At 38.2% G+C, this 26899-nt stretch overlaps 1 protein-coding gene across 6 annotated transcripts in view; it reads left to right on the forward strand.

The window, feature by feature from the left end:
• Positions 1-26899, forward strand: part of PHF21A (PHD finger protein 21A) — a 79063-nt gene that overhangs the window by 2062 nt on the left and 50102 nt on the right. For all 6 annotated transcript variants that reach the window (XM_075188226.1, XM_075188223.1, XM_075188224.1 and 3 more), the window contains exons 2-4: positions 19833-19964; positions 22514-22546; positions 24660-24725. In XM_075188226.1, the coding sequence (XP_075044327.1) occupies positions 19911-19964; positions 22514-22546; positions 24660-24725 (153 nt within the window). In that variant the 5' untranslated portion in view covers positions 19833-19910. The remainder of the gene's footprint in view (positions 1-19832; positions 19965-22513; positions 22547-24659; positions 24726-26899) is intronic.

Here is a 26899-nt window from a genome sequence, read left to right on the forward strand (position 1 = left end):
TTCTGTACATGTCACTCTATTTATAACATCGTCCTCACTACATTCCTGTTTTGGCCTATTTTACGCTAGAGATATATAGAACCAACAAAAATGGTAATAATTTTTATTTATGTAACACTTTTTGGGAAATATTTTTCTTTTGAAAGATCTATGGTATTTGTGCGGGGTTTATAGTATTTAGACTTTCAGTTTACAAGTGTGTAATGCAATAACTACACTTGTATTAAAAGAAAGTAGCCAAGTTTCTTTTGTAATGTGAGGCATATTATACAAATTGCAATCCATAAACGAATCATCAGATGCATTACTATAGTATTGGTGAATCTGTTTATAAGAGAATGATTATGGGAAAGTTGTGACTATGTAACAGGCTGGCTCAGCTATGTCAATATATTTTGTTTTGTGACTTGGGCACTGAACACATTTTATCATAACTGCATTGGCTTGTTTTGGTGTGTTTTTAGGTAATGTTATAATGTGTAAATGTCTTGAGTGTATGTTTTTGTGACTTTCCACTTATTTATACATTTCTAGAAATGTGGATTCATTTGTTTACATCTGAGAGTATAGCTTTTATCTACTCAAAGAGTAGACCTCTTGTACTTTGTTACTTCTATATTCCCTTTCTATGTGACAGTGCAACTTTAGTACGTGTAAATAATTGTTTGTACAATGTGTAGCAGTGCATTTCCTAGCCTATGCAGTATGTATATTTACTTATACTAGTCTTCTGCTTTCTGAAGTGGACATGCCCGTGTGTGTACATATTTTTATAATAATCACTTCAATGCTCATTAACTTGTGTATTATAAGCTATAATGCATCTCCATACTGTAAAGTATTACAGATATTGGATCTCCGAGGTGATGTCTATGACCTATATAAAAGCTCTCTGCCTCTTTATACGGTCACGGGACTCCTCAGTGACCTATAATCTGCTTTTTAATTTACACATTTAGTTAAGGGTTTTTTTGTATTTTTTTTCTTTCTCTTGTATAACAGCTGGAATTGTCGGCTTTCTGTATATTTAATAATATCTCTCATACATTTTCATTAGGAATGTAGACTTGCACTCGCAGAGTTAAAGAGCGCTATAAAGATACCAATGCACAGTTGTATCACAACAGAATTAGCCATGGGGGAAAATTCAATTGGGCCCGTTACTGTAAAAAGTAATGCGGCCTGCGCACTATTACCGATATTACGGTAATAGTGCGCGTAATTACCGTTGATGTGGTAATTTCAACGTTGTGAGCAGAAAGCAGAGTTACTATTACCGTATTAACGGTAATAGACTTAGCGCCCCGTTGTTTCGCTTGGAATTGAATTCCTGTAATGCAGTATGTTGTTTTTTATTTTTCTTATAAATTTGCAGAACCGGTTGACATATCTTTGCTTCCCTAGTGACCCATTACAGTAACAATAATTAAGCACCCCTCTTTTGGTTGTGCACCCTTCTCCAGTTTAGAAACTAATTAGTAATGTGCCTTTATTTTACTGTATATGATTTACGTAGTTTGCATCAGTCGAGTTGGTATTTGGACTTGAGAAGCTTTTGTAAGGGAAGCTGCTGCAAGACTTCAGGGTATAGGGATTGGCAAATATATCTATGTTCCAACTAGTCATGATCAGAAGCAAATATTTAGATCTATATTAATTAAAAAAGTAAATGAATGCCTGTGACTTTCATGATCACATTTTGTTGTCTTATGTGAATCGCTGCCATCTTGGTTTACCAACTTCCTTCTCCCACCTGTCCTCTGCAGTTTGCCTTCTTTATTCCTGATTGTGGATATCTCCTGGGTTGTATTATTGTTTTTTCCCTTTTGCAATCACAGCTGCCATTAGAATACTAAGGAATGTGCTGCTTGCTCCCTCCACCCCCTTCCACTTTTACAGGGGTTTGTAGAGGACATGTGTGCTGTGCAGAATAACGGCTCATGTTCTGAGGGGCTTTGTGTGATGAGAACATGACATTCCCTAATTTCTATGAAGAGACTTGTGATTGGCCTGTAAATGTGCTGGCCTTTGTGAAACAGAATTGTCAGCAGCAGGGATTTGTGCAGGAAATAAGCAGTTGTGTCTACTTTTTTTCCCTCTTTTCTTTACAGGAAATCTTAAATCATGTTGAGGTCTAGGAATACGCAATTCTGCTCTTTCTATATGTAACTGCTGGGAGGTAGCGTTATCTATTTTCCTGAAATGTTGATTTATGAAAATATATAGAGGGTACAATGTAATGATTTTTGTTTTAAATTGTTCAGGCATGCTAAATATTTACTGTTGCATTTGTTAGGCCTAGCCATACTCCTAGACAACTTTACTGTGTACAGTGTGAAGCTTTTCAGTGACTGCAATGTATTTCTGCACACTGCAATCCATCTGGCACACAGAGGGCTTTGAAGGGACAGGTGGCTAAGAAGTCCGTCCGATAGCTTGTTATTTACTTACTGGCATGGAAATGAATTTTATGTATTTCAGTGCTGGGAGTGGCTGCAGAGTCTTTGTCTTTTCCATGTTTGATCTGTGTAGCATCAGTACGTATGCTAGAGCATGTGTAGAAAGATGCTAATGCATGCCAGGTTGCTGTACAGGACATTCTGTTATGTTAGCACATTTGGTAGACTGAGACTGTTTTGCTGTAGTGTTTTTTTTTTTTTTTTTCTTTCTTCAGATGATGAAAGTGCATAAAGGCCTTGCATATCAGAGAACAAAATGCAAGTAACTAACTGATTTATTCTTAATGTGTCATTAACTCTCTAAAACTGTGCAATGTCCATTTTGTTCTTAATTACACTAATTTTACATTTTTTTTTCCCCACTGAATACTGAATGTCACAGAATGCACAAGTCTCTTAATGAACACTTTTATAGATACGTTTTTTTGGCTGGAAGTTTTTATGAGCAAACCTTAAAGTAGCAGAAACTGAGCTTGATCAGTTGCGCTGTAAATGTGATGATGTTATTGCTAAAAACTTTACATATATGGACTAGTGGTAAGTGTTATAATGCAAAGTTGTATAAAAGCTGACTGGTGGCCACAACTAAAATGCATGTATTATACCACTTTTTCATACTGCCGCCCTGGCAATATTCAGGGTTTATGAACCGGTGACCGTGCAGGAAACCCTGGCAAATTACAGTGTAGACCGTGTTCACACTGAACATGGGCCTGCCTGGGTCTCCCTGGCAACATCACAAGAAAAGCTTTGATTGGCTCCTCTTGTTATGTGGGTTTATTTCCCTCCCCAATAACTTTACATAGGTTTCGGTGAGACCCAGGTTGCCAGGGGTCGCCCCAGCAAAAACCTGTGTTTTGGAGACAGTGTGAATGGGGTATAATAGACGTTTTTGTCAATGTGTAAGCTGCACTCCTATACATGGTTCATAAACACCCCAAATACAAGACATGCATCTGAGATACAGCTTGTGCTTTGAATGGGGTCTTTCTGTTAATTTACCTTTCCTGGACCCCCAACATTTTGGGTATTGAGCAGGGTTCTGGTATTTACATATAGCTGGGACAGCCGTTCCTCACCTGTGGTGCTACTTGGGTTACTCCAAAGCAGGAGACATCCAGTGCGCTGGCTGCTGAATGGAGGAGTGAGTTTGTATAGAGGATGCTTTTACCAAAGAGATCAGTGATGAGTTTTGGCAGCAGTGATTGTGCATCGCATACATCAAGCTGCACCGCAGGTAAAACGCATTACTTCTAGCTTGAGGAAAAGGTAGTAACATGCTAATGCCATAGAGAAACAAGTAATATGATAGGGGAGGGGGGGCTTTGAGTGTATTTGATTATGCAGCAAATACAGTAAATGCATGTGCCGTGAGAACATATTATGATGTCTCAAATTTAAGAGTGAAATCTTTATTAAAGGACTGTAACAACAAACACCACTATTAAATGTGCCTACATCACAAAACCAAACATAATTTAAGTGATGGACAATATTTCATGCCGCAGTGTACAATATTTGCACAATTACTCCTCTCTGCTCGGCGGTATGGTTGACATTTTTGAAACTCTTCCATCAAATATTTTCTCTATTCTGCGTTGGGGTGTGAAATTGCGCATGTTTGTGTTGTGTTCCAAGTCCTACCCTGAATATACCACATCACAGCAGAAATAATTGACTGTTGTCCCAGCCTTTCATAGACTATAAATTCTGCCAAATGTGAATTTACAAATAAAGGGCCCAATTTATCTTAAGTTGAGTTTTTAAAATGAGCACAGAACTTGAGCATACATGCACCTGTATTCAAATACAAGTGGATCTCAAGATGCGTTTACATTTTAATATGGGTATAAGTATGCTCTGCCTAAACCAGTGTTGGCTAACCTGTGACACTCCAGGTGCTGGGAAACTACAAGTCCCAGCATACCCTTCCAGCAATAAGCTGCTATATACTGGCAAACCATGCTGGGACTTGTAGTTTCACAAACACCTGGAGTGTCACAGGTTAGCCAACACTGGCCTAAACAGTAGTATATAGACAGACAGAATACATTGCATGATACAGACATGCATATGGACAATGTCAAGTCTCATCAGAACATATGCAGAAAAAAATATTTTATAAAAGTAATTACCAACTCGTAATAATAAAATCATTGCTAAAAATGCGCTTTGATTTTTTTTTACAGTAAATCAATAAATCAGGATGTTACTGCGTATATTGTACATACAATCCATTTTTATATTGGATCTTTGTATAAGGGAGATGGTGGTTCAACAGTGGCAAAACTGTTACTTTCAGGGCATAATATTTATTTGTATCGAGCAATGTAGCTTACCATTAATCAATAAATAATGTGAAGCAGTACTGTAAAACAGAGTAAAAATGCCACTTTGTGGGGGAGGTTCAATTGGCCGCGATGCTCTCAAAAACATTGCGGATGTTAGTACTGTAAAAATATATGCTTTTTTTTACTGATAAAAAATGCCCTTTGTGTCTCTGCGACCATTCCAGAGACACATTGTGTGTTTTTTTTTTTTTTCTAATTGAATCTTCCCTTATGTTATAAGATTGATAGGAATCACATTATAAAGGTTTGTAAAAGTTTAGTGATATTTTTAAATAATGTATCAATAAAGTGACTATTCTAGTTTTTCCTCAACATTTGAAAAGTTTATTAATTTCAGAGATCATTCTAAGCATATGGAGTAGTTTACATCTTATCCAAACTATACGTTGCTGTGACAGGTGCCTTAAGTAAGGCTGGCTGGACTTAAGGGACATTGGATCTACTTTTTGTTCACTCACTGCAAGGTCATCTATCGCCCTCTTATTTCTGTGCAATGCAAACTGGTACCCTATACCACCAAACAAAGCAAAAAACCAGTTAAACAAGCCACAACTTTAGAAAACATTCATCACCATTGTTGTGATGGGAGACCTGGGAGAAGAAGGTCTGGGGTTCCTAGGCAACATCAGCTATGAGGGTGTTCTAGCAACTCGCCAGGTGTTAAAATGGGGAAGAGTAGGAGGGGTACATGTAAATTTGGTATATTGTTATCTAATTGGGCAACCATTGAACCATGTGTTGACCCATTGTCCCAGATAAAAATCTGATAAGTCAGGGTTGAAAATCAGGTTGGCTAATGATATATATTGGCAAGTGTTTGAGGTCATTGGTCAGCGCAAAAAGGATGGGGAAGGGCTTTGTGATAAAAGTGCTCGAATGGGCTGGTCTGTGCAGTGTGGCAAAATTTAGGTACAGATTTAACATTTGTGGCTGGATTGAATGACAAGATTTGACAGCAGTTGTAGAGAGCGGTTTATTTATTTTGGCTTGGGACTTCATCTTCCTTGTGAAGGTTGTTGTTTTTGTTGGATTGGAATTACATTGTCACAAAATGAAGTAAAAATTGGGTGTCTTCATTTGCAGTGCCGCCTTATGTTTTATGCCATTACTCCTCAGACCTTGAAACGGTCTCATTTTTGGCTTTAAAAATAAATATTTACAGATAAATTCTATACGGCAACACTATGTACTTTAGGGCTCATACTTACACAACAAGTACGGTGGCTCAGTGGTTAGCACTTCTGCCACACAGCACTGTGGTCATGAGTTCAATTCCCGACCATGGTCTTATCTGTGAGGAGTTTGTATGTTCTCCTCGTGTTTGCGTGGGTTTCCTCCAGGTGCTCCGGTTTCCTCCCACACTCCAAAAACATACTAGTAGGTTAATTGGCTACTATCACAATTGACCCTAGTCTGTCTCTGTGTGTGTGTGTTAGGGAATTTAGACTGTAAGCTCCAATGGAGCAGGAACTAATGTGAGTGAGTTCTCTGTACAGGGCTGCGGAATCAGTGGCGCTATATAAATAAATGGTGATGATGATGTATGATGACATACATTAAAATAAGGGGGGGAAAAATCAAAATAGTCCATTGAATGTTTGACCCGTTTTGTTAAATATTTCACCCAGACCTGTTTAGCTGAATTATATTCCATGTTCCCTGAACACTCACTAATGCAAAACCTAATGGTCTATTCATATTTTATCGATATTTATGTGATTTTTTTTTTGTTTGTTTATTTATAAATGCAGTTTTTTAAGCAATTGGATTTTTGGTTTATTTACACCCCTTATTAGTGATTGGCCTGATCTGAGTTAGGACGGATCTGACTGTTTTAAGACTCCGTGGTTGGTCAGAAGACTTTTCTATTAAAGTTGTTTTATGTATTCTGTTCTATGGTTGATAAGAATTGATAGTCTAATGTAACTGATTGGTCAGGTTGTGGCCAAGAAACCTCTGTGGTTTTGTGACTGTTTGTTTGACAAATACTTATTGGCTAATAATATCCCACCTGCTGTAATCTGTGATTGCTTACTCCTTTGACTTGTTACATTAAAAACCTTGAAGCCTAGAGCCACAACATCTCTGACTAAGTCCTTGGCGTCAAAAAGCTTAAGGGAAGTGACTTGGCGTTTGAATTGCACTCAGAGGGCCTCATTTAGAGTTGGGAGCAAAGCAGAAAAAGGAGCAAATTTTCACTTTGGCGAAATCATGCAGGTGGGCGGGTAACGGGGGTGGTATGGGAACTGTTGGAAGGGTGCGTGTCCTAGCTCAACGCTAAATCCGTCCATTATTTATGTGCTGCATGCAAAGTGCAGACAGTGTTTTTACTGAATGCAAAAAATAAATGCACCCCTTGCATTGCAAAATGCTTTGTGCAGGAACAATTTTGTTCCTCCTCTTTGCTTTGCATCTATCTCTAAATGAGGCTCAGAGTGTTTCACTGCACTGTATTGCATGGAGTAGGAGTATTTCAGCAGCTCCTCACGTTGGTGGTAACACGAAGTGTTTTCATGTGTTATTTTCTACATAATAATAATACCAGAACACCAGATTAAAAATAATGCAAGCATGAAATAATCTGTGTATGATGTGTTTTTAATAAAGTGTTTTTAATTGCTTTATGGAGCACCACCTTCTGCTTTTCCTCCTAGATTATTGTGCCCGAGGAAACAGCAGGCTAATATAGGGAAGCCACGAATCTTAGAAGGATTATTTAGATACACACATATACGGACACTCCTAGGGGAGACACCTGAGCAGCTATTCTGTTTAAAATAAGTTTCTTATATGCATTATACTGTGTATATGGACTGTATATTTAATATTTTCCGGCTTTCATTCTATAAGAAATCACCTTAGATTGTTAAAAATGAATGCAAATTTTTTTTGTCCTGTGGCTGCAGTTGAATCGCATAAAACTTGCTTGTGGGGATTGCAAGGAAGTAAGTACTTGGCATGTCTGGATTGTATAGTTTGCAAGAATTTCTATGCACAGGCAAGCTTGTGCTCTAAGTATAGAGAAACATCTATTTACTGCCTGTATACCTGTTGTGTTCTCCCATGGTTTATGGATGTAAATTTCATATACATGGTTGTATTATCATTGTGACTGAAGTTCTTATCTGGTCTCCTAGTTTGTGTCTGAGATCTCAGTGCCCCCCTCCCCCCCCCCCTCCCCCCAAGAAAAATGTCACACCCGCATAATTGTGCATGTATTTTTCATTGCTGTTGGTCTATTCTTTGACTGTAAAAAACTTGATCATAAAATGTGTTTGTATCATTTTCTATATAATATCGTACATCTAGTAACAAACATGGAGAAAGGAATGTAAGATAACTTTGTATTATGCAAAGTTTGGTGGTGTTTGGGAAAAAAAGCGCTATGCTTTTCAATCTCTTGCATTTATAACTGCAATATAATTTAAATGGCAAGCTGTCTGACAAAAAAATCCTTGGTTGCTGTTCTGTGTGTTTTTTTTTTTTTTTTTTGCATCAACTTTATGCTAATGCTTCTTTTTTAGTTTGCTTGTGTTTTATTAATTTTATCTGTGATTTGTTGAGTAAAGGTTTGCTGAATATATCTATCCAGGTATAGTGGTTGCTTTATTGGATTATTGTTTAGTACTTGCATCTGATCTGTATTGTTTCATGTTGTGTACCGTTTCAGTGCATATATAGCTATCTGCATCCACATATGCACTGTGAAATTGGGTAAAATGGCATGAGAGCGAATGTGCGCTTTAGACATCTTTTAGATTAGGCGTTTTCATGAGCTTTTGATGTCTTGTGCCTTTACCACTATACCCTTTTGTACCAGTGGCACACGATAATGCGTGAGAAATAGATCCTGCTGCATTCTGCAATTTTAATAGTGCTGTTATCATTTTACAATGCAGTGGTGGAAACGAGCCCTAAGAAACCATCCATCCTATTTTTAATGCAGTTCTCAGGCGTTTGAAGCGGTGTTCTCATTTTTATTATGGATAATGTATAGGTTGCGAGAGAAACTATATTTGTTTTACACCTTGCAAGCAGCTATTTTGTGAGCTGAACAAATAATCGTGTGAATGCAGCCTAGTTATTCACTAGGATCCAGCACATCATGAATATCAGGCCTCAAGAATATTAGTCAGGGGCGCCTTGATGTTACTGGTTCCTAGCAAATGGATACTAGTTTAGGTCAATGTTTAGTTAAGTGACCTATACTTTAAACTTTTGATAACTATGTTAATAAATAGACATGCCTAGCCATGAAATTTCTGAGGGCTGCTAATCATGCTTCATCCACATGCCTGTTTTATCCATGTGCTGATAACTGTATGTTTCTGTTCCCGAATACTCTAAAGGTGCCCATATATCAGCGCTTGACAAAATCTGGGTGTTTGGTTTCCATGACGAGTAGAAAATACACCCTGGTGCCTTGTCTAAGGGGGGAGCCCGGCCATTGCGGGTACCCCTACCTCTCCTCTCTCCCGGTTGCAGACTTTGCATGCCTTGGTTGGATCTCTCACTTTGGGGTGGAGTCACTGGTGATACAGTCTGACAATGAAATCTGCTGCACTCTTATTCACCACCAGACTGTAACCCACATACAGTACAGCATAGCACTTAGTCCTGCAGGATTGTTGCTGCTGCCTGTCCAGCGTGCTCTGGGGCTGTGTGTGGCCTTTGGTGTACTCTGAGCTCTCAATTCATTGGTGTCTGTGGCAGCTGGTGGAAGAGGCGAGGCTGTGGGCCCTTGTTCATTGTCATGCTGCTGCAGGAGGGCTGTGTGGGTAAGATGTCGCTAGTGCAAACAAAAGTTCAAAGACAAATGCACCACCATCACTCGCAAGTGAGAGACCTGAGAGTCATTGCTGGCCATCGCCTGTTGTGCTCTCTGTCTACATGACATCTGTATGTGGATAGTGACATAAAGGGAGATATTGGAGCTCGGCCTCTCGTGGACTTTTCCCATTACTTTGGTCTTCTATTTTTACAACTCTTAGTGAAGTTTGTCACACAGGTGACCAGCATTGTCGTGTGAAGTTTCTCTTTAAGTTTTGTTTCCTCATTGTGTATCAGCAGGCATTCAGTAATTCTTAGTTTGATGTGATTTTCCCATGGGAATCCATGTAGTGCAGTGATGATTTGTTGCTCTGGCTTCAAACTAGGTATTTCTATCAGTATACCTTGTGTCTCCAATTAGCTGCAAAGTATTACAGATCTGAGAAATATATTATATTTGCTATTCATGCCAGATCTCTGTTCTCTGTTCAGTTTGGTGAACAGAATTCTAATGGAGACGGAGTAGGTAAATGAAAGGTACATATCCACCAACTGCTTGCTTGCATCACGTAATTGTGTGGGTCCCATAGGAGGCATGCCAACTTACCCAGTGCGAGGAGCAGGACACAATCAAGAGGAATTGTCCCAAAGGGGAGAACCCCAATGATGCCCATGTCATATTTAATCAATGGTGCTTCTGAATCCTTTGCCTTGAAATAGATCAAATGAAACCTATGTCAGTCCATCTAGACCAGTGACGGGCACACAGAGCAGGAACTCCCTCTTTCTCTGTGTGCCCGTACAATGCACTCCCTTCTTCAGGTATGCCATGTGACCTCCCTACACTGTGCAGAGGTGGATACGTGACGTGGGAGTCAGCTGCTCCATTCTAAACAGATCACCGCTCACCTAGACTATTAGTCAAAATATCAGTGACTGCTTCCTTTGCTACTTGCTAAATATCACCGTAAACGTACTGTGTTCTACAACTGTGATCTGCCCTCACTGCTTGAGTCCTTGCAATTTACGTTTCCTTCATCATAAAAAACAAAGCGAAAAACGGTGCAAACAGAGCAGATACATTAGACCTTCACCTGCGGCCCCCCAGCTGACTGCTCACAATCTTATCTGCTTAATAAGCACATAATGAGGCAGTACAGGGGCAACAGACTTCAGTGTCACATGACCTCCTCTGTACATACCTGGATGAGGAAAGGGTGCAGTGTGAGCTCCCTCCTTCCTCTCTTCGGCCCCTTTGAAGGCCAATCTAAGCCATGTTGCCCATCACTGCAGTAGGTCCACTAATACATAGAGAAAATAGGTGCAGGTTATTTAAAACATAATGGTTTCATCATCAGCTATTTATATAGCGCTACTAATTCTGCAGCGCTGTACAGAGGAGAACTCGCTTACATCAATCTCTGTCCCATTGGAGCTTACAGTCTAAATTCACTAACATACACACACACACAGACAGCGAGACACTAGGGTCAATTTGATAGCAGCCAATTAACCTTCTAATATGATTTTTGGAGTGTGGGAGGAAACCCACGCAAACACAAGAGAACATACAAATTCCACACAGATAAGGCCATGGTCGGGAATCGAACTCATGACCCCGGTGCTGTGAGGCAGAAGTGCTAACCACTCAGCCACCGTCCTCACAAAGTAAATTTTCGAGTGCATGCTAAAATAGCTTTCCAGTTTTATAAATTCCAATGAATCTCTAGGGCTAGTGTACTCTAGTAATCTGCTGTTTAGTTTTTTGTTTTTTTTGTATGTTTTTTATTTTTATATGCTGAGATAATACCCTGCAGGACATGTATGAAAACTGTCCTGTAGGTAACTGATAGAAAATGTGCCCATAGTAACCAATTGGATTCTCACTATAAGTTTCCTATTAGATTATATAAAATAAAAGCAAACCTCTAGTTGCTATGGGCAACACCACCTTTTTTAGTTACCTGATGGATAGTTTTCATTAACATACTTTTTCATATCATTATATGTTTATTTGTATCATGACCCCTTCAATGTATGTAGCGCTCTGTAATATTCAAATCCTTTATAGTGAAATAATAAGAATGGTCCCCACTAGGTTCACAAGATGTTTTTATTTGTTTTTTTATTTTTGTCCGGCGTGGTGTTTTTTTCTTTTTTTTTCTTTTTATAAACAGGTTTGAGATTTTCTAGCAAATAACCATTTTAATTGCTTCTCCATTTTAATTTTACAGTTAAACAAACATATTTATGTGTGTGTGACACTTCCTGTATCTTAAAAGTATACTTTAAGATAAAGTGTGTGAATAAAAAGTATAAAAATATCTTGCTGCAAATGTTGAGACAACGCAGAACAGATGTCCCATCAATTTAATGTGCAGCACATAAAATTATAGCATCTCTGATTTGCTCATTTTGACACCTGCTCCGAGAAGGCAGTTATTTGTTTTTTGCTGTTCATTTTTGTTCAGCTTGAATTACACTTTGCTTTATAGTAACTGTTACACGGCCTGTTCTTTGACTTGTTTGAAGCTCAGACTTGTATTTTCTTAACATCATTGAGAGCTGGATTTTGTGATTAAAAGACTACTCTTTTTGCTAATGCTACCTGGACAAGTTAAAATCTTAATGTAATTGGTCAAATTATTTTTATTTTAATTGTATTGCCTTGTATGTCTCTTCCCTTCCAACTCTCCAATGTGATTGAAAATGCACACAAGACTACCCAGCAAACCTCACTATGTTTCTTATGCTGTACCTAAATTTGTGGGATTGTGTGATCACCACACATACAATAATTCGTTCATATATTGAGTAAAAAAATTTCATCTCATCCAATGTCCATTTTAATGTCATCTGACTTTCTTCTGCTGATTGAATTGTTTTCTGTGTCTTCCATATAAATTACAATTTATGTACGGTTTAATCGAACTAATTGAACAGCCAGTTTCACGTGTGAGGGGACTTTAAGATCATTAACATTATGACCGGCCTGTGAATGACATTTGAATGCAGAAGTTGCTTTTTGTTTTGTTTGTTGAAAAAACAAATTAATTCTGTTATTATATCCACCTTTTATCAGATTACCTGTGCGTGTTAAACTGAAATTCAGATTAGCCTTGATAGAAAGTAACAATAGTAACAATATGGGTCCCCTAGGGACAAACACCGAAACTTATACCTGAATGAGCAAAATCTAGTTACACCCATATTAAGTCCATATATAGGGAATGAGACCCCTCACCCCCAAAGATGCACAAAATACACTGGCCCCTGATGTTGGTTTAATTGGCAAATAATTGTCCTACTTGCTACAGTGTCTGTTTCATCCACAGTTTGTACCCAATAGGGCAGAGGACTAATTGCATCAGTAGTAATGCACCAAAGTGATTCACCACTGGTAGTGATTGCCTCACTGGGTCTCTTTTGAAAAAGAACAGTCGTAGCTTTCTCAGTGGGTTTCAAGGGAACACAGTGGAATATAAAATGATGTGACACAAAGCAGCATTTAACTGTAATAGGTGGTAAAACACAAGTTTGGGATTGAAATAATGAGAACGTATTTAATTTCAGCTAGGTTTCAAATTGAGAAATATGCAGAAAAGTTAAATATACAATGTAGAGATACAGCATACTGTCTTAATCTGATGTCTGATTTGTAGGGATTAGGAGGTTTGCTGAGTAGGGAGAGAAGAGGTTAAAATAAAATGTGCACTACAATATTTCCATATAGAAACAGTTGACCTTGCCTATGAAGCACACTGCAAATCACCTTGGCTGTGCATCTGTGCTCCTACATGGTCCTCACAGCGCACTATAATGTACTGACTTTCTGCTTTCACAAGTTGCTCTGCAAACTAGAAGCGCACTTTGCTTTGATTGAAAAAAATAAAAATCTGTGTCCCACTGTGAAAATGATGCATGAAATGCCACATCCTCCTTTAGAACTCCCCCTTTCATTAAATACAACGTTTCTGTTTTCTCCTACAGTACTGCCTGGTTACACTTCATTTATGGCTTAAATTAATTGTGAGTGAGGGGACATTGGTGCTGCCTGTTTTAATGTGCCATTTTTGTGTATTTTGTCTTCTCTCCATCTAGGTATGATTTGTGACCATTTTAACACTAACCACTTTTTGTAGCTACAGAATATTAATGCCTCCTTCACACCCACAACTAATGGTAGTGCATTATTTCCTCCTGTAACTTAGGGAATCCAAAATGAATGCCTTTCAGTAACTCTGCCCATCAGCATTCTGATTCAGTGAAACACAGGGAAGGTCTTAACTCTTCCTTAACCAAGAGTTTAAATAAAGTGAAGACAAATCCTGTTTCTACAACAAAATGGCAGCATGTGCCATCATTAATTAATAAGCACATTTTTCATTAGTACAGTTGGAAAAGTATTCTCACAACCTATGCTAAGTAACCATTTGGTATTTAGTGACTCATTTATGCAAACAGAGAAATGATTTGCATTTTCATTTTTTTCTTGTACATGGGACATGATGGCAGGGCTAATTATTGTTTTTGCTTCGCAAACTCTGTAATTATACCATAAAAATCTAATAACTGCCTAATTCCAGATTCCACTCTTTTATTTTCTAATGACTTTCATGTTGAATTTTTATTCAGTGTGATGTTGTAGGTTAGCACTGTTGCTATTAAATATTTTGTTACCGTTTTTTAAGACTGTTTACACCCGAAGAGATGTAAAATTTTTGTTAGCACCTTGTTTTGTATTAATGGTTCTATGAGACCTGATGCAAATCACTTTGGATTGACTCCTAAACAGGTTTGTTTTTAAGGCTCCCGGTGATAAATGGGCAGAGGATGTAGGAGGTGCTTTAAGGGAGACGTGGTTGTTGATGCTAAAAGGTACGAGGGAGGCTGCGTCCTGTTGGAGATATCAACAAATCCATATTTATATCTTCTTTAGGGTATACCTTTCACATGTATGGGCAGCCATTGTAGCTCCTGCTCTTTTTTGCATAATTTCTGGTCCCGTTCGATGGTTAAACAATGTTGGATTTGGTTTGAAATTGTATTCAATGCACACTGTCAGGGATTCCACTGCTGTATCCTAAGGGTTCCTTTTTGGGATCACTGTGGAAGAATATTTCAATAAATATATATGTTTATTTTTAAGAATTCTTTATTTTGAGTGGTCAATAATAAACATTTCAACAATATAACAGCAGAACCACAAGTCTAATTTATACTTACAGAGCAATATAATTTAAAAACAGCACTGCAAAAACAAAATTATTTTAGAAGTAAGGCGAGGACAGGGTTTGTGGGGGGTGACAGGAATTGTGGGGAAGAAATCTGTCCTTGTTGACTTGTATTGAAGAAACGTATAATGTGTCTTGTTAGGGAAGGCCTACAAGAGTACACGGGAAAGTGAATGAGGAAAAGGGTATGTAAGAGGAGGGCTTGTTCACCACTCAAGGGGTAGAAGGTGGGAAGCGTTAAAATTTGCTCTCAGCAAAGAACCAAGGGGCCCATACTTGATTAAATATGTGGCTCCTATAATAGGCGATCTCTTCCATGGCTGCTATAATTGCCGAGAAGGAAGTAGGGAAGAAGCTTCTTCCAATTTTTAGCTAGCACAGTTAGCAGCAGCTAGGATATACAATGCTACTTTTTTTTTTATTTATTTTTATTTTTTTTATAGAATTTATCAAGATACGGAGGGGTGGAGGTGATTTGGGTAACGGAGAAGGAACAGCCAAGGGTCCAGACTTATCGTGTCCTCATGTAGTCTATTTAAAAGAGCATGGATTTTGTTCCAGTAGGGGCTATTATTATTGGCTGACAATTGTGAAGTAGGGTGACCCTCTGGCCACGTACCCTCTAACAGGCAGGTGAGGCATTTACAAAGTCTCACTGGTGTATTGTACCATCTGTAATATGACTTGTAAGCTGTTTCCTTAATCTTTGTAGAGGTAGAATTTTTAGTGATTCCCAGTCTCCTGTCCTCCCAGACCCTCCTCATCTGGCGGAATAAATATCTTCAAATATATTGTTATCTGACTTCTTTCGCTAAAGTCATTATAAGTATGAAGTGGTTGGCTGCTGAGCCTCTCTTGTATCAAAGCTGGTTGTGTTTGGTAAATACCATTAATCATGAAATATTTATGTACACAAATAGAAAGGAATGAATACCATAAAATTTGGTGCCCCTGGTATAACTCTTACATGATCATTGGATGAGGAAGCGGATACCCATCCTCATTTTTATTTCTGGGGAGCACTTAGCCCTGTGCAGCATACTTACTATGCGTTTTGTGTATTTAAACACATTTAAAGAGCTGGTCATCTATCTCCTGTATTGCTGTTTACACATATTTCAATGCAAAATATAACTATAATACATATTGATCTGTTTTTTTCATTATTAGATGCTTACTAATGTGTATGTGCACTTAGCACTTCTAAATGTTTAAGGTATTGGTGTACTCTTGCTGATGATTTGAGTTGTTTGTAAGTTTTTTTTGGTTTGTTAAGACGTAAAAGCTTTCAATAAAATCACATAGGAAAAAAAAAGTACAGGTTGGTTTTATATAATGGAGCTGGTAATAAGCCTAGAACAGAAAAACAGACGAACTAAAGCGATATAAGATACAGATTCTATGTGTTCACCTGCCGGGTACATTGGAGTGCTCCCCCATTCCGCAGTTTAATTTGCGCAGATGTTCTGTTTAACATTTTGCAGCTTGTGGTCAGTGACAAAATTGCTCCTGTCCACAAAAGTAAAAAAAAATCACCTCAAAGTAATGATTACTAATACATTTGCACCACCTACTTGATTAAACCCTTTACTTGTTTCTCCTAACAAAATGCTTGTTTGACCTTCATATGTCTTCTCTCATGCCAGTAAATGGACACCAAGGGCTAGATTTACTAAGCTGCGGGTTTGAAAAAGTGGGGATGTTGCCTATAGTAACCAATCAGATTCTAGCTTTCATTTATTTATTACTTTCTACAAAATGACAGCTAGAATCTGATTGGTTGTTATAGGCAACATCCCCACTTTTTCAAACCCGCAGCTTAGTAAATCTAGCCCTAAGGCTGACTTTTTATGTCAGGTGTCCATAAAAATAAGCAAACTATGTCACAATATAGGATGAAATGGCTTTTCCTCTGCATCTCCAATTTTTTTTTTTTCTAATTCATAAATGAGTAAACAAAAAAAGCCAAACCATTTAGTAAAACCTATGGACGGGTCTTTTTCTCCTTGTATAAGGCTGTGCAGATATGTGCCTTATATCCTTCTACTGTTTCCATGTTTCAACAAGAGACCTAAGGAGACAGATTCTCATAAATAATATCTCCCAACTGGATCCTTCTGCTCTGTCAAAATCTGCACCTCTCATCCACTCTCGTTACTTGCTGCCATTCCTGGTTAGTGTTTTATTTCGGGCTGCGCACACACTGGAAATCTCTCCCTTGTACAACTAACGTTCCCCTAGCATCCAAACTCACCTTCAGGTAAACTCAAATTCACAAAACGCCTTTTTAAACTCCATATATTATTCTACCCGATTACCACAATACAGCACAGTTCACAAAAGGCCTATATATTTAATTTATCTCTTTTTCTACACAAGCTTGCCTACTGGGGGCTTCTAGTGGCCTTCTGCAAACGTATATTGTGGAACTAAAGTGATCCTTTGCTGAAATAATGGAATAAATACTGGTGATGAGCTACTGGTCTTACGTTCAGTAGTTGTCCTCATAGGGATGCTGACTGCAAACCTGGTTATGTGTCTATATGTAAGAGGTATGTGATAAAGAAAGTACACCTTCTGTGTGTTACATACCAGGGCATAATGGACAATCCTCTAGTCCTCACCAAATCTTTAAAGTTGATAAATATAATTCCATGTGACAAATAACACAACAGATTATGTTGTCATTATTTATTAAACCAATAATAAGCCAACATGGCCATGTGTGAACAAGTGCATCCGTACTGCTTCCATAACAATAAAGAAGGTAATTTGAGCACACTATGACTACAATCTACTAAGACACATCTGAAATGACACTTGTTTGTTTCCACACTACCCCTGCAGTTTCCCACTTCATTATGTTTTTTTTTCTAAAGAGCTCCTCATAGTAACTGTAGAATGACTACTTCATGTAACTCCTCTTACATTATTGGTTTAGTTTTCCTTTCATCTACATCATTGCGGTCTTAAGTTTTTACGTAAAGAAGGCCTCATGTAAGAAGGACTGTGCTGGAAGCTGCTGTACAGCTAGGGGTTGTAGCATCATAGCTCTGCCCCTTGCCTGAGGGCTGCTTTGTTGCAGACTCTTTCCCCCGGGTTGCATGGTTGGTCTCGCAGCCCAAGCTGAAAACTTATGTATTGGAGGGATGTGTGAGTGGGAGAACCAATAAATAGCAGCAATCCCAGACATTGCGGCTTCTTATTGGTCCTCTGCTCACACCTATTTTCTGCAACCATTTTAAAATGGTCTAATAATATTCACTTCTTTACGTGTTAATACAGCTTCAAAGATGATGGAGACTGCGTGTAGTAATGTTTAAAGCCACACATACACCTCTTGAAGTCCGCCTGTTGGACATCCTAATCTGCAGAAGCATGTGAGAAACTGATCCAAAGCTAAAAGTGAACTACAGTTATATACTATACTAATATGTATTGGTTCAAATACATTTTCTATTGCTTGCATTGTGTGGGTGTGGGTGTGGGGGGGGGGGGGGTTGATGCCCTTTTGTAAGATTGCACCCTCGATTCTTGTGATCTGATTTTGAGCTGTACTAGAAGTGAAACAGAACTGTCCGCTGTTGCTTCTGGCTTTTCAGCGTATGAGAGCTGCATTTTGTGTTTGAGCTGCAAGCCTTAAATGATAAAGGTATCTCTGAAACTAGAAGCTTAAGGAGAATGTGCCTGACGGGATGACTGTATACTCTGACAGATTGGATGATTGAATTGCTGTTTTCAGATTTGCGACGTCAATGTGGCCAGTCTAAACACTTATTAATATAACATGCTTGTGCATTGTTTCACCCATTGAACACAGATGCTTGGATGGCTCCTACTTACTTAGACCTTTATGTGACTGCTATATTTTTATTATTTTTTTATTTCCAGGTTAAGGCCAGGTGTCAATAGTGGGACTAACTGATGGGCTAAACCTCTTTTTTTTTTTTTTTTCCCTGACAGATTTAAGTCCGCAATAATTTTTGTTAGACCCAGGACTCACAATTCTCTAACTGGCTGCTAATTTAAAGTAAAAGTTGGTTTATATGAAACCATTAATACCACACACAAATATATATATATATATATATATATATATGTATGTTCATGTATCAGGAGTATACTGAGGATATATGAGGCCAGAGAGAGATTTTCCTATGTTTGTAGCTCTGTTGAAGGACATTGCAGCCAGCCTATGTCAGTTACCTTTTACATGAAATCAGAAGATGTAAATATTATGCCAAAGTATGGAAAATGTTACATATATATTTCTAAGTGTTATCAGCAGCTTCTTTATGTAAGGTGTTTTTTTTTGTTTTTGTTTTTTTGTATTTTGGGTTTAGTGTCCTTTTACCTGTATTAGCCATTTTCAGCATGGCAGAATTTTTTGGCAAATTTGGACACATTCCTAGAGCTAGGTAGTCCCGGTTTTCTCACATGTGGATTTTTTTTATTTTTTTCACATGTACCCCTGTGTTATGGTAAATGTTTATGAATTGGGACCTGTCATGGCCTTTACATTTCACGTGTCACTAATAACTGGTTATACTGTAACAACCTGGTTAATATCAGGGGAAGCTAGTGAGAACATTGGTTTCCTAACGGAGGAGCACATTTTTACATTTTGGCGCACAGAGAGGTCCTAAACTTTCCTTGCAGAGACTTTTTTTTGTTTTTGTTTTGTTTTTTACCAACTAGAACAAAATCTCAGCTTTTATAAATGAATAAAAGTATCCCACAGCTCATCCAGTCTGCACAACGGTGCCACCTGTAATAGAACATGTACCAGTAGCAGCAGGTTAGTCGTATTGGTATCGGCTTTAGAATAAAACGCAGTTGTTTGGTTTGGAAATTTACTTTGGGCTTTGATGAGTAGAAAGGAGACTTCTGGTGGAAAATGACCTCTAATCAGGAGAGCTGCGGGTGATACCAGTCTGTTGACCACCATTGATATACACATTTTTAATGATTGCCTTTACTTTCTGGCACCAATAATTATAAACCTTTTTGTTCTGTAGGTTTCCATTCTGTGCAGAGTGACGTGTGTAGGAGCTGCCGGATTTGGGGAGGCAAGTGAGGAAACTGGAGAAAGGAGGATGGAGCTTCAGACTCTACAGGAGGCCCTAAAAGTGGAAATTCAAATTCACCAGGTTAGAACTCTGAATTCATCCCCATTGATCATTACAGGAAGTTTGGATCAACCAGTTTTGCATTAAAAATATATATTCTTTTATGTCCAAGACACAATAACCCCTGTGTGAAAGGAGACTTTTTTAATATTGAACTTGAAATCACCAGTGTGATTTTTTTTTTTTTTTAACACTGATGGTCAAGAAAACAATTCATGTAGCCGTTTCACTCATCAATGAACTTAATCAGCTGTTCAGTCCACTATTAACGTGTATGAAAGGTGCTAACCTTGAAAAGAGAAAATAGCACTTGCTTTCAATTGACAGCAATTGCATCAGTGACATCCAAAGGCTAAAAGTAGGTACTGCGCTCCAGTAAAGTAATAAATCACTAACGAATAGAGAAGGCCTCCATGTTTTCAGTGCGGATATTCGAGAATGTAGCCTAGACCCAGTGCCCTGTCAGAGGCTGCCTATCTACCGTATGTAGGCCACTGCTACATTTAAATAGATTGTGTGTAAAACATTTTCATTTAAATTGCAGAGTTCTGTTATACATTGTTTTACACAACCTGTTTAATAAACACTGTTGTGCGCCCCCTCCCTCTTCAAAGAGGACATCTTCTCTACTTGATATATGAACAGTATTGCATTGCGCTCACCTAACACAGTTACTTATGGTTGTCCAACATTTAATCTACAACAAAAATCAGTAAATCATGGTCGAACCTTCTTAAGATGCAAAATAAAATATTGTATATGTAGGTTAATCTGAGCTTAGTAACATTCAGGGAAGCTGCACTTTGCATTCAGACATTGTTTCTGCTGGTCTGTACAATGATTCTGGTTTGGTTGTGTCTGCTGGAGTCATTGCATGCAGCGCGCTGACTGCAGCTTCCAGGAACGCTCATTCTTTCCTGTCCAGAGCGCCTTGGCTGATAGGTTCCCAGTATCATCTTAGTCACATAATGCAGAATGTGCCTGGCCCCGCTGTTGGTCCAAACCATTTTATCAATTGCATGCCTTATCATTTCAATTTTATTACAGTGGTTGAGATTTAATCCTTGATTGGAGTTATGAGATATATAGAAGTGACACAGAATTATATCATTCCTGTTTCAAGATCAGCATAAAAGCAGCTCTGGTAGAAAAACAGCGACAGTGAATATGTTAACTTAAACTTTTATACTTGTAATGTTGATAATGGAATGTGCCCTATATTTAAATGTAAGGATGTTGTAATCGGCAGTAAAATCCTTGGAGACATATATGAGCTCTTCTTGTATGGAAGAAACAATGCAATGTATGGGAAGCTAGAGAAGTATCTGTCTGTGTCTTCACTCCGCAGCTCCACAGTTTACACTCTGCTACCCCAGCACGTTATCTGCATGGCAATAAATAACTGCTGTTAATGGAACTTTCATGAATGAGATCTATGATCAGGTCCGTGTTCATTCAACACGTTTGAGCTGGGAATCCTTTTTTTATTTGTCAATATTCATCCTATGCCCTAATAGCAGAGCAGTGATTTAATGCTCTGTGCACAACACCACAAGAGTTAAAGCTTTGCAACTGTTGCCTGACAGTCCTTTATTATCAGTAGGCAATTGCTCGTGGATAGTTTCAGGACTATGTAAGCCTATTGCACAATACTTGCTTACAATTTTGCTACACTTTTGTAGACAATTTGGGATAGACTATAATGGAAAGTAGTGTTTTGTAGACCCCCAAGGTGTATTGGAAGTTTGCCCATCTGGACCATGTTTACTGAAATTGGACCAGTCAAGCCCTATATATACCGCTCATTTGCTTTACCGCTTCGTTCACAAAGGTCATCCATGCACTAAGCTTGTGGTGTGTGAGGCCGAGTAATACTGGGAAAAACTAACCAAAAACATTGTCTTAAAGACTACAAAGCAGGTTATTCCTGGTGGAAGTGGGATAGATTGGGAAAAAAAAGAGTGTGAAAATTGGTCTAGTCCAGTGGTTCCCAAACTGTGCACCTAGGCTCCCTGGGGTGCCTTGGAGATCTCACAGGGGTGCCTCGGCCAGGCCCAGTGGTAAGCAAGGCGGGGGACTACTTGGTAATTATTTCGGCTTAGGAGAGCCTTGAACTGAAAAAGTTTGGAATCCACTGTTCTAGTCATAAGAGGCAAAATGCATCTGGTCCTAACAGGGTTAAAGAAAGTTATATAGAAAACAGAAGATGTGTACTCAACCCATCAATGTCTATGTACTTTGCTATCCACTGAATGTATGTCATAAGGCTAGGATGTAGTATTGTTCATTTTATTCCTTCTTTGTATTACCATTCGCGGAAGAATTGTGCACAGACGCTGTTTACAGCAATTGTCATAGAATCCTTATACATTAACTATGTAATCTAACGTGCAAATGAAATCTCCTTTATACAATAGCCAATATTAAAATAATTATAATACAGAAAGGAAAATTAAATTACCGTAGTATACTCTTTATAATAAATGCAATTAAATGCTGTAATAAAAATTGTCTTTTATCTGATGTGGTAACATTAAGACAATGATAACCTTTTCTTTTTTTCCCACCAGAAACTGGTTGCTCAAATGAAGCAAGATCCACAGGTAAAGATGTTCATTTTTTTTACTGTTCTAAAAATATTGAGCTGGATTTTGGTAATTTGAGGGCCCTTTCTCTGTGATTAATTGGTATATAAAAAAATTAAAATGTGCTATGCCTCTTTTCTTGCAACCAAATAAAGTAAAAGGAAATTTGAACTACAGTAATATTGTAACTTCTGTATTTCATGGGTTGCCGGATAGCCGCTAGGTGTCGCGTTTTATGGGTTGCCGGATAGCCGGCTAGGTGTCGCGTTTTATGGGTTGCCGGATAGCTGGCTAGGTGTCTCGTTTTATGGGTTGCCGGATAGCTGGCTAGGTGTCTCGTTTTATGGGTTGCCGGATAGCTGGCTAGGTGTCTTGTTTTATGGGTTGCCGGATAGCCGGTTAGGTGTCTCGTTTTATGGGTTGCCGGATAGCCGGCTAGGTGTTGCGTTTTATGGGTTGCCGGATAGCCAGTTGTCTAGTAATCCACGTTGTCATTATATGATGTGTGAAAGAAAAAGACTCATTGGGGGACTTTTCTGAAAAGTTTCTGGCAAAAAATTGGAGCTTACAGTCTAAATCCTCTAACATAAATACACACGTACACACACGCGTACATTTTTGATATCGGCCAGTTAACCTACCAGTATATTTTTGGATTGTGGGAGGAAACCGGAGCACCCAGAGGAAACCCACACAAACACAGGGAGAACATACAAACTCCACACAGATAAGGCCATGGTTGGGGATCGAACTCATGATCCCAGTGCAGTGAGGCAGAAGTGCTAACCACTGAGCCACCGTGCTCACAAAGTAAATTTTCGAGTGCATGCTAAAATAGCTTTCCAGTTTTATTAATTCCAATGAATCTCTAGGGCTAGTGTACTCTAGTAATCTGCTGTTTAGTTGTTTTTCTTTTTTTTTTTGTTTTTTTGGATGTTTTTTTATTTTTATATGCCGAGATAATTTTTTTTTGTTGTATATCCAAAAGCATTTTAGACATGTTCATAAAATATCCCTCCATTTTTTTCTTAAAGGCTCATAACCACCTAAGAGTCTGTTTTTGCACATGTGTTTTATTTATTTTGTTTTTTAAAAATGCAGTGGCACATGGCAAAATACATTTACATCCCATATTGTGAGGTGTTTTTCTTGTCTGTTGTGCCAAACCTAGATTAGCAGTATAGAGTACTTAACAAAACAAGCTTGCCATATAGAATCTATTATTTAGTCAGAATAATTCTTCTGATTATGGTCAGAAACTAGATTGTGTTATATGGTGAGGGATTTTACAGTGAGATTTGGCACAAAAGATAGAGATTGAGCATGTTGGAAGGTGGCGCAATTTTATCATAATCCAGAACAGGCCTGTGCAGGGGATAAGTACTCAGCCACAGCTTTTTCAATTACAAGACTTTACTAACAGTCTAGGTGCATTGTATTGAGAATATATCAATGTGACCAAATGATGCACTGTAATATAAATAACAGCGGCACTCTAAGAGCACTTTGATTTATCTGAATATATTCATATGCTCTTTTGACAATCTCAGAAAAGTGTAATGCTGTAACGTTCCATCATGTCTCCTTACTATATTTATATGTGACACACAAATACAGCTGAAGCAAGCAGTATTTTAGGAGGAAATAAAGGAATAATACAAATTAAGTGGCTGGGCCAAATGGGATAGTAAGTCTGAGGTTATGTGCATTTCATTCACAATACAGATTTGCTACATATTGCACTGACAGTCTGCCTAGAACCTTGCATCTAGTTGAGATCTGCGGTTAAATAGTGCCAAATAAAATTGTGATAACCTTCAGTTTTTAGTGCTGAATGACCCCCAATATAAGATTTGGAGGGGGGGGGGGGAATCAAATGCCAAGACATGAGTGCCAATAAGTTATCGCTTCAGTTTTAGCATGTTTAACGCAAAGTTTATTTTTATATCTTTAAACACTGTCTTACGCCCACTAGTGGTGAGGAAGAATAGGCCATGGTTATGTCTTCAGAGCAATCTCTCAGTACTACGCTCGTGATTATCTTATTACTGCTAGTTCACTTACTGCATGAAGATCTCATAGACCTGCTTAGGAATTGCTCCTATTCTCAAAGGTTCTGTTTTGTTCTCAGAATGCAGACTTGAAGAAACAACTCCACGAACTCCAAGCCAAAATCACATCTCTGAGTGAAAAGCAGGTAAGGGTCATATGATTTAGAGATCAGTATGAAAGTTCATTATGTTTGTTTTCAGTCCTAAACACTACCTGAACTGTAAACCTACTTGTGAAAGGACGTGGAAATGATTCCATGTTCTGCTGTGATTGGACAGAAATTACTCTTACATCGACTCTGCTCCTCAGGAGGTTATTGCAGGTCTCTCCACAACTATGACAGAAAAGCAGTTTACGTACAACACAACTTGTGTGTCAAACATACACACATTAACTCTTTATTTACAGCTTTTTCAGACTGTAAATTGTAATATTTGAAGGTTTGGCCATGTGGTTTTGTCTCCTTTTACCATTTATACTTTTGATTTTGAACTCTGTGTATGAGCATTGGTTGTTTTGCTGATCTCATTATTAGAGAAGGGTTCTGTCTGTAATACCCACCTAACAGAAGCCCCTGCTGCTTTATTCTATGCTGTCATTTAAAGGAGTGAATACAGTTTTTTAACAGTGCATAATTTATCTTTTTCATTTTTGCTATAATTGTATCCAGCATTATGTATGTATGGATTGTTTTTCTAGCTCAGGTTGTTCCCCTGTGGTTGGCTTCCACACTTAGTACAGAGGTAGGAGGGTGTCTCCCTGTAGAATCTTACCTCTGTATACTGGTGCTTAATTTCCCTGCAGCCATAGAGGCTGCCGGCCAGAACAATGGTGGCAACTGATTTACCCTAGGAGAGAAGTTTTCCTTCTTGTATATTCCAACTTTATTAAGAAGTGATCATTTTATTCACCTGTCTACTGCTTTCATGGATTAAAATTAATACTTAAACATGTAATCTTCTCTGCATCAAGACAGGATTAACCGTTTAACATGGTGCTGCAACATTATTTGCCACAAAGTAAAAAAGCAAAACAAAAACCTAATGTAGTATTGGCTGCCGGTCAGGTTGTATTACATTGTATATTGAAAGGGAGTTGGTGTTGGAACAGCTCTGACTACTATCTTTTTAAATGGAATGGATACATCGGTAAATAAAAATAAATAAATCAAGGTCACAAGTAAATTAGAGACAAAGCTAATGTCACTGGAATTAAGCTAGATAAAAAACACTAAATAAATGTTTCTTACCTGTGACTGGTTGGATCGCCAATACTTGTAGTATTGTACCAAGCAGGATATATCTGGTTTCTCCTGCTCAGGGGGGAGGGGGGGGGGGGGGGGGTTATTCAGGCTAATGCTGATGTTGTCAACGCTCCTCCCCTTTGAAGTCCCCCATTCATACAAATGAGAAGATTACAGGGAAGGGTCTGTGAGCAAGGCCACCTTGTGCAGGTGGTCCGTTGCATGCACTGAGCCACTCTGTTGATCGGTAAAGCGCAGGTAGAGGAACATTTTTTTCTTTTTTTCTCATGTAATTAAAAATACATTTTTTGTTTTGGGTGTAATTAGCTATTTATCATTTTTGCACCTTTAGGAAGCAGCTTTGGTAATAGCGATAGATTAGGAATCCTCTTTTCAGTTGTATTAAAAAATAAGTGCACTCTTCACTTAAGTACGTAGCTAGTTTCATGATTCCTAACCTAGGAACCAGAAAAGACTTTGCATACGATTGATAACACAGTAACCTAAAAATATCATTTACTTTTGGAATCTACCTCATTTGCCTAAATAACATGCTGTTCACCGAATGCTCATTATTAACTAGTGAATCAGATTGTCAGCCTGCTAATTGAAGTCTTTCATCATATGAACATTGAAGGATGTTGACAAACCTTAATTTTTCTATTTTTTTTTTTTTTTTTTTACCAGCGTTTACAAGTTATGTAGGCTACAGTGACAGTTATGCTCCCTGTGTCAAATCTGCATGTTCCCTCTGCCAGGTAGTGCTGTGTTTGCAGTTGAAAAGAAGTTCAAACAACCAAAGACTTCACAGTACTGTGGCCATGTTCACCAGTCACTGTATAAACACATGTTATAAATAAGTGTAACACCCCATAGATTGTGAGTTACATTGGAATCTTGGCACATCCTTATATGTGTTAGAGATCCGGATAACGGCACAATTGCAGAAGCCTGAATTAAGCTACAACATGCAAAGCTTTTAATCACGATGTCAGCAGAAAAAAAAAACCTCCTACTCTCTTTTGATAATACCAGATGAAATGAATAGATTTTAGTGATATTTTATAAATGCATCG

Source organism: Mixophyes fleayi, chromosome 10 (assembly GCF_038048845.1).
Source record: "Mixophyes fleayi isolate aMixFle1 chromosome 10, aMixFle1.hap1, whole genome shotgun sequence".
NCBI lineage: Eukaryota > Metazoa > Chordata > Amphibia > Anura > Limnodynastidae > Mixophyes > Mixophyes fleayi.